Consider the following 9123-nt stretch of genomic DNA (forward strand, 5'->3'; position numbering starts at 1 on the left):
AGAGTGTGCTCACCCCTCACAACCAAGCTCCGACCTCACTAGGCAGAGAATGGAGTGGCCCCCGGCGGGCACTGACAGCTGCAGGGCCTGCAGTTCATGCACAGGGAGGTGCCTCTCCTCGGTGAGTGACAGCACTCCCACTCCCATACAAAACGTGCTCCATTCTGCTTCCAGTGATTCATAGGAAAGACTCCAGAGCTCAGCTTAAATGCCAAGGGTGTCCAGGTGTTTAAGCAAGGCAGGTGAGTGCAGCAAAGTACTGGCTATGAAGGCATAAATACAAGAGCCGAGGTTCTGGTTAGAGAACGAGTGATACAACCAAGGAGGTATGTCTAGGGGAAATTGTCAGAGGGTTATCTAGTCACAAGCTAAAACAGAAGAAGTGATAAGGAGTAGAAACTGTAGAAGCAAAACCAAAAAATTACAAGGTATGGAAAAGGACTCCATTTTATAAGCTGAGAAATGAACTGAGTTCATGGTCTAGTTGTAGAGATTTTAAAACCTTAAATTTTAAAATTTCTTAAGATGAGAAGCAGATGAAAGAAAAGCAAGAAACAGCTAGCAGTCTCTCTCCAGACTGAACAGGAAGCTTCCCGAGTGCCCGATCCACCGAAGGAGACGAGTCACGGTATGTGGGACACATCGGTGCTCCGTGCCACTGACAGCATGTCAGCCAGCCCGCCGGGCGCCATCACAGCATGGCAGAGCACAGAGCTGGCTGGAAGCCATGGGCCGACGGCTGTAGGAGTCCCCTGCTCAGCTGGCCTGGAAACACGTCGGGCGTGTGCGTGCATGCCCAGGGTCCTAGCAGATTGGACTCGGGAAGAGGCTTGCAGTGTGACCAAGCCCTGTGGAAGGTGCCCCCTCTCCCACAAACACACACATACTCTAACATGAACGATAAAGACCTACCAATGAAATCAAGAACTCACCTCTCAGGATCACTACATCGAACGAACGAGCACATGGGAAACCTCAAGAACAGACTGCAGCACACATGACATCCTCGGTAACGGGGGTGGCCCTCCCTCGCCGGCTGCTCCCCAGCCCCGCTCCCTCACAGTGGGACTGGAGGGTTACCTGGGAAACGGTCATCTGCATGTTACTCTGCCCACTGCAGAGCCAGACGTCTCCGAACAGAACATCGCGGACTCGCACAGCGATGTGCTCTCCCCCAGCGGTCTGCTGCGCTGTCACTTCGAAAGGTCCTCCAGGCCGCACAGGGTCCAGCACCACCATCCAGGTGTTAGAGCGTGCTAAGACAACAACAGGGCTCTGAGGACTTGGCCGACCGACCAGACGAAGGTAAAGTCCACTCACACTCGTCGCGCCACACCCAGCCTGGATGGGCTGAGGTCAGAGAGCGGACAGAGCTACCAGAGAGCAGCTGTATCCAGAATCTGCACCAATCCCTCCTCAGTTCCCCAGTTTTCACCCTAAATGAGGTTAGACAGAAATAAACACAGGTTAAATTCAAGGGAGTTTAATAAAGTAAGTGAAATACAGGTTGTTGCGTTACCCAACTGTCGACACGCACCTACACTAGTCCAGATCTACACAGCCCCAGACGAACACGCAACTACCCAGTCAGACATGAGCACAGGGCAGAGAAGCCCTGGTAGTCGGGAAGCTCCCCACACGGGGTGCCGTCACCAGGCCAGCCTCTTCCTGTGCTGCGTGCACACGGGGGCACACACCACCTCTGCCCAAGATACAGCCTCGTGTGAGGGAAGCCGGACGACAGGAACACAGGGCAAAATGTGAGTGAGGAGACAGGCCAGGCCAGGCAGTGCTCCTGGCATAACAGCAGCACCGGGAGCCAGTTCACAGTGAGCCGGTTCACAGCCTGTGCCCGGCAGTAATGGACCCTCGAAGGGAGGGCGGGTACAAGGCAGCACACCCCAGGCTGTTCACTCCGCCCGTGAGAAACAGCACTGCAGAACCAACACCTTTGCTGGTCTTCACCACGCAAAGCCCTTCCTAGCCAGTGACAGCTGAGAAAGCGTGCGCTCCCAGAGTGTGCGCCAGGATGAGCCAGCAAAAACCAGAAAGGGTGTGAGGAGTCTCAGGGTGCTGAGTGCTGCTCCTAACCTCAGCCCAAGCTTGCTGCTCCATCCTGAGCAATCAGCCAAGTCCAGGGTGATGTGAAGCCCATCACCAATGGCCACGATCCACCTATAGGCGGAGACCCATCATGGACTGCTGAGCCACAAGACACACAGCTGTGATGCACTCCATCTGGCTCGCACTTCTGAGCAGGCAGATGCTCCCATCTGCCCTGGCTGGACCTCGGGGTCTCCCGGATCCTGCACAGACACAGCTCACTGTCCTACAGTTGCGGGGCTCATCTGTGATGATGGGGAACCCAGAAAACCCAAGACAGGGCTGTTTCTTGGCCTCCACTGATAATTTACTCCTAGTCGCTGCTGTTAAACAGAGCAACCAGGCTGGTGAGGAAGACACCTGGCCTGGAGCTTCTGAAAAGTACTGCTGCCCAGTAATAAAAGATATTGGAGAATCAGCAGGTGGCGTGGTGGTTAAGGCACTGGACACTCCCACATAGCCAACCATGGTTCAAGTCCCAGACCTGGTGGCTTGTTTTCTTACTTTCTCTCTTTCTCTTTCTCTGTGTCTCGTTCTAGTTAAATTAAAATAAAATAAAACAAATGAGTCAATGAATAAATAAAATTAAATAAATAATTCTTAAAAAATATATATATAATGGAGAGCCAGCAGGTGGCATAGTGGTTAAGGTGCTAGATCCCACATGGCCAACAGCATGGTTCAAGTCCTAGACCAGGCATCTTAAAAAACATGCCAAGTGTGTGTGTGTGTGTGTGTGTGTGTGTGTGTGTGTATGCCCCAAATCCCTAGAGGAGAATGGATGATAAGGGACTGTGGTGTAGCCATCCCCCCAGAGGGTGATTTCTCACTTCCCCTCTCTCTGTCTCTTTCTCTGGCAAGTGCGCGTGCCCTTGACAAAACTCCAAAAAAAAAAAAAAAAAAAAAGAAATGAAAGGGGGGGCCCGAAAGATAGTGAGTGGGGCGGCAGTGAGAGACCATTTGAGCAAAACCACATGGTTCCACCCTGTGAAGCCTGGATGAGCTCTGGCCCATCCCAGAGACTTCAAAGGGGTAGGACGGGCCCAGTTTTATTCGCAAAACCACCTTGTCCGGAGCCCTTTGACCTGGAAGAGCCAACCCCCACCGCATGCAGCCCTCCAGTTCTTCTCAACTTTCTGTCCTGCACTCTCCCATTCAGGAAGGAGAGTGTGCTGGCACGTAACAGGTGCTCAGAGACACTAGCTCTGGGTGTGACGAGAAGCCCAAGCCTGCAGACGGTCAGGGCCTCAGCAACGGGGCTTCCTGCAGTGTGGTTCACACAGGAGAGCAGGCTGCGAGAGCCCACGGTGAGCGTGGGATCACCAGGGCCCACGCAACCGTGTTGTTCAAGCGTGCTGGTCAGTCCTTGGCTTACTGCCAGGGCTGGGTGGCAGAGCTCATCACAGGCCACCAGGGTCCCACTTAGAGTTCTGGGGATTGTACTGTCCCACCAGCTCCAGGGAATTAGCTCAAGCAACTGGCCACAAGCCAGTCCCTGGGCGCTGCTGGTCCTGCCAGCCTGCCGGTGTATCCGACGCCCAGGGCTTCCAGAACATAGCTTGCTGGCTCTCCTTCCAGGCCCGCCACTCACTCTCCTGTTCCCTGACCAACCCAGGTCAGAGTTCTGTGACCCATCCCTACCCCATGTAAACCTCTGCGTCCACCAGTCTTCCTCTACCATTTAGACGGTCCGTATGTCCTTCCTCCTCCCTGTGGGCCCACAGCACGCTGGTCACCCCATGGAGCACAGGGCAGAGCGAGTCCTCCAGCCACTATGCAGCAGGAAGCCACGCAGATTGACCGGGCTTCCGTCGCCAGGGAGTGGGGGGGCTGTTTCTTGCTGCTGCTCCTCCTCATATCCCTGCCAGGCACAAAGGACAACCCCCACCCAGCTCACTCCCCCTCAAAATGGGAAAAACAAAAACTACCAAAAAGAAAAACCAAAAATAATTTGTCTAGAGCCGTGATCAGTCAGATGTGCTCTTGCCTCCCTCCCATCCACACCACATGTCAGTTATTTTGCAGATTACTGTGCCAAAGCCTCCAATGCCAAGGAAAGAAAGAGGAAAATTATCCACAGCCTTCCCCTCCCCACAAAGGGAATCTCAAGCTCCAAGAAACAACCCAACCCACTTCTTCCCGCAGAACCAGGCTCCTCACCAGCTGCAAAGGGGTTTGGGCTCATGGAGGTGGCTCAAGGGAGAGAGGGCCTAACTGCCGAGACCGAAGCCCACCCCGTCTCCGCTACCATGCAAACACTCGAGGACAAGGAAGCTTAGATACTGAGGGAGGGGAACGTCAGCTCGCGGCAGCGACAGCGAGGGTGAGCCCGAGAGTGATGAGAACTGTCTCCGTCCCACCCACGTCTCTGCTTCCTCACATCCTTCCCGCCACCATCTGGGGAGACTCATCCCGTACTCACTCCACCTCGTGTGCAGGCAGGACCGTGATCTGATTCCAGCCAACAGAGATGGCCAGAGGGGAGCTACCACCCCACAATTGGGTTGTGTCATACGAGGAGGGGAAGGGTCTGCAGGAGTGGCTGAAGCCCCTAACAGAGGGTTTATGCTGACAAAAAGGGAGCCTGTCCTGGTGGGCCGGAGGGCCTGAGGTCTGTGACTAGAAGCAGCAGCGAGGCCGTCTGGAGCTTTGCACCTGGGGATGGGTCCGCCAGCAGCCAAGGGCCTGGAGGGGGGCCGAGGCTCCCAGTTGGGGACACAGCTGGGCCAGGCTCCAGGGTTAGCCTCTTGACACCTGAGCAAGATTCCACATCTGCAGAAATTGTGTGATTGTAGAACTGCATCAAGTACCTAAGCGTGTAGTGATTTCTCACCTGGCAATGAGAAAGTGGTATGCATAGGACCAGCAGTTAGCGTAATGGCTATGTCGCTGGACTCCCATGTAGTCGACCGCGGTTCAAGTCCCGGACCCAGTGGCTTAAACTCACGCCAGGCGCGTGTGTGTGCGTGCCCAAGATCCCGAGAGGAGAATGGAAGAGAAGGGATTGTGGCGTGGCCATCCCCCCGGGGGTGATTTCTCGCTTTCTGTCTCTGTGTCTCTCTGTCTTTCTGGCAAGGGCACACGCCCTATAGGAAAAACGTCTACAAAAAAAAAAAAGTGGTATGCTTGTCACCCTACAACCAAAGGCAGAGTGGGGCACAGGTTTCTTCTAACCAGAGAAAATGGATCTATCACCCAGTCGTGACAACAAATACAGCAGAAAGACCTCCCACTGCATGTAAGGAAGGGATGTGTCCTATACCCGGGTCTCATTCCTGTCCAGACAGGAGACAGACCTTTCTGTCACCGTCACACGGCCCACTGTGTGTACAGGAGGGACATCCCCTACGCCCGGGTCTCATTCCTGTCCAGAAGCATCAGGTAGCAGCATGGCTTGAGACCACCCAGTCCCTGGCTATGTCCCAGCCACCCTCATGTTCTGGTTTTTCCAAAGCTTGTGCATCTGAGCTCTGGGAAGACCCAGCCGCTCTACGGGGGTGGGAGGGAAGGCGGGAGCTGGGGCAGCAGCGTCCCTCCTCAGACACACCAGCAGGGGGCAGCCGCAGGCAGCCGCAGAGCCTTACCGTGCACTGTGGTCACTTTCCTCATCATGGCCTCCTGGCAGCGGCTCAGGGTCACTGTGACTGTCGCTCCAGGTGTACCGAAGCCCCAGATTACGGCCCCGGCGGGCTCCTTCTGCAGCACCATGTGGTCAGCCATGTAGGAAGCAAAGCGGAATCCGGACCCTGAGGAATCAGCCAGCACTCAGGGTGGCCAGGGCCAGCGATCCCCTTGCAGGAGCGCAAGCACACACAGTCCTGTCTCCTAAACCCAGCTCTCACCTCCTGCCCAGGTGAGCAGCCAGCAGCACACAGAAGGGCACAGCAGCTCTCGGAACAGAAGTTCTTGGCTGCTCTCCAGCTGGCTCTGGTGGCAACACCTCCTGCCCAAAGCCACTGACACGCCCCCTTTGGGCACCCGCCAATAGCCCCGTTGGACACCCACAGATGCCCCCCTTGGGCACCCACAGATGCTCCCTGTTGGCACCCACGGATCGTGTTTAGAAAAAGACAAGCCACCTCCTTCCCCACATCCACTCCCACGCCAGCACAAGGAAGCAGGCCTCGCTCTTTGCTCTTCAGTCTTCTCCCACCTTTCCTCTTATCCCCCTCCCAACCTACCAACCCTAACTTCCATCCAGTGATTCTCGTTTTGGTCTTCTGACAGCCCTGTGCACTGCACTGAATACCCTTAAGAGCATTTCTGAGTATCTGCGACAAGTGTGCCTCCTTCTCAGGGTAACCCAGACACAGCAGACACAGAGAAGGTCACAGCCTGGACGAAGGTCTGTCACAACGGCTCACTTCACAAGCTCAACTCTGCAACGAGAAAGCACCCTTGAAACTCGACTCTATTCTAGAGAGCTACTAACGAGACCGAATAAGAACGTGCTCTAATAAGAGCCTTCCTATTAACATCTAGCCTACACTGAAGGCTTTTATTAAGGACAAGCATCCGTCCAAATGATCTCAGTGAGCTCATCCCGGATGAACAAGTTAGAAAATGAAACTTAAGATGGATCCTAATTTGTCTGAACAAAATAGACAAAGCGGCTCTATTTTAAAGTAATTAACAAAACCAAAATTTTTTAAGGGTTTTAAGCAAAAATGATAGGCAGTAAAGAGAATCTGACCTAACAAGGTGGACGTCTCCTTCCCTGGAAGCTACACGTGTCGACGGCCCCTTGGGCTGTCCTAACAGGGCTGCACTGCTAATGGCCAGTCTGTCCTGCTCCTGCGTGACAGCCCAAACACCCCCGCTCTCCCCAAAGCTAGTCAGACCCTGACACCCACATGACCGCCGGGCTGAACACACACAGCCACCACAGCCGAAGCTCCGAGCCACGCTCTGCGGGCTGCACGGCACACTGGCAGCCTGCTGGAAGAGGAGGCAGTGTGGGAGGCCTTGAGGAGGTGCCCGGCAGGGAACAAACCCCCAAACCAAGGGCATAAATAGGGGCTCCGCCAAGGGAGGCTGCAGAGAGGCACTGCTTGCACGTGTGTGTGCACCTAGCAGCCCCCGGGCTGGGAAATATCTTTCGATCAGTCTGTCTTTGCCAGCACACACTCGCTGGGCTCTGCACGGCCCTATGCTGGGTTAGAAATGGCGAAGCAGATACAAGTCCCACATGGTTGACCATCACTCGAGTCCCGGACCCAGTGGCTTGAAAACCACAGACGCGGGTACAGCCATGCCCAAGATCCCAGGTAAATGGAGAAGGGATTGCAACATGGTCATTCCTAAGGAGGTGATTTCTCACCTTCTTTCTCTCTCTCCCCCCCCTCTCTCTCTTGTGCCCTAAGGCAAACACCTGGGGGGGGGGGACCCAGAAAGGTGGGAGGGCCAGTGGCTAGCGTAGTAGTCAAAGCAACTGGATCTCTCTTGGCAACTGTGTGGTTTGAGTCCCAGACCTGGTGGCTTGAAAAACACACCAGGCACATGTGCATGCATGCCCAAAATTCTGAAAAGAGACCAGCGAAGGGAGCGAATCCTGGGAAGAATTAGAGGTAAAAGCCCAAGTCAATGCACTTCGAATACCCTTGGAGCTTCACAGTAACTAACAAGGTATCTTCCGGATAACGTGACGACTGAGCCGAATCAATGCCAGACAGACGCCTCTGGATGCAGACCAAGGTTGGCAGGTAGACTTTATGCTCACCGACACAAGTCTCTCTAAATTCAGCTAAGACAGTCTCGGAAAAGAAGGAGATCTCGCCAGAGAATACTGAAACTAAAGTTTCTTTAAGAAATACTACAAATAGAGCATCTTCAAAGAGTACTGAAAATGAAGCCATCTTCACTAATCTACAGTCTGACCGAGGTCCTCTTCCTTAGAAACAAGGTGAGACAGCCGAAATGCGTCACTACAAAGGAGAATGCGTACACCTCAGGGCACTGATGGACTGTCAGAATCAACAGACGATGAAGGTGCAGACACCAACCACAAAGAAAATGACCACGGTAACCCTAAAAAGGGGGCCCGTGCCCCATTTGGGTTAACGTCAGAATTCCGGAGGGAGGAGACGCGCCAAGACTGCCATCTGGCAAAAAACTGCAGATGACCCTACTCTACGGACCACAAAGGCCCGAGGCCAGGGGTGTTCCTCACTTATTGACGTTGCTCGTGGAGAAAGCAGGCCTGAGAGGGTGACGTCAGCGAGGAATAGCGGTGAGGGTCCAACTGGGGGCTGTGGCGAGGGTGAGGGCGGGTCACAGACGTTGCCATGTGGGTTACACTGTGTATTTTCCTTAATGTGCACTTTGCCAATGTAACGAAGAGACCTGCCGAGAGCAGAGCGAGGGGGGATGGCGGAGGGTTAGGGTTCGGCCATCCCCTCTAAGGGGGGACTTCTCACTTTCCCTTTCTCTCGCTCTCTCCAGCCAGCACCATGCCCTATGCCTGCGGCAGGAATCTACTGAAGAAAGAAAAGACTTGCGGAGGTGGGAAGGGTCTTGACAGTCAGGCCGTGACGTCCCTGATCAAGAACGGGCCCAAGGAGAGGACATGAGTTTTTAAAACAGCTTGCGTCTTCAGTAATTAGTTCAGATACTTTTTACAGAAGCCTACTAGGGGCCAGGCACTATTTTAACGCTGGAGATATGACAGTGAAAGAAAAGACAAAATAAAAAATCTCAGGGAGGAAAGGCCCTGCGGGCAGGGAGCTGGGCTCGGGAGGGCGGAGCACGCGCCTCCCCGGCTGCACACGAGGCTCGGCCGCGACGTGATGGCACAGCCTCGCGCTGGCAGCCTCGGAAGGCCCAGATGCCAGGCCGACCACGGGCCGTGCACCGTCCCCCCGAGCTGAGCTACGCAGAAAAGACGCAAGAGGAAGCGACAGGCCAGCCCTGTGTCGGAACAGCGTCGCAGTCCCGGCTTCCGAGCTTCAGCTGTTCCTTCCTGAAACTCAAGCTTGTGTCCCCGGGAAAAGCAACTGCGGCCGGTGCGGGCCCAGCTCCCAA

General features: G+C 54.7%; 1 protein-coding gene across 1 annotated transcript in view; it reads right to left on the reverse strand.

Moving 5' to 3' along the window:
* Positions 1-9090, reverse strand: part of SIAE (sialic acid acetylesterase) — a 28035-nt gene extending 18945 nt beyond the window's left edge. Inside the window, 3 exon segments of the mRNA XM_027772679.1 lie at positions 1081-1256; positions 5688-5849; positions 8273-9090. Of these exon segments, the coding sequence (XP_027628480.1) occupies positions 1081-1256; positions 5688-5823 (312 nt within the window). The 5' untranslated portion in view covers positions 5824-5849; positions 8273-9090.
* Between the last annotated feature and the right edge of the window lie 33 nt (positions 9091-9123).

The sequence above is a fragment of the Tupaia chinensis genome, unplaced genomic scaffold (genome assembly GCF_000334495.1).
Source record: "Tupaia chinensis unplaced genomic scaffold, TupChi_1.0 Scaffold000037_4, whole genome shotgun sequence".
Taxonomy (NCBI): Eukaryota; Metazoa; Chordata; class Mammalia; order Scandentia; family Tupaiidae; genus Tupaia; species Tupaia belangeri.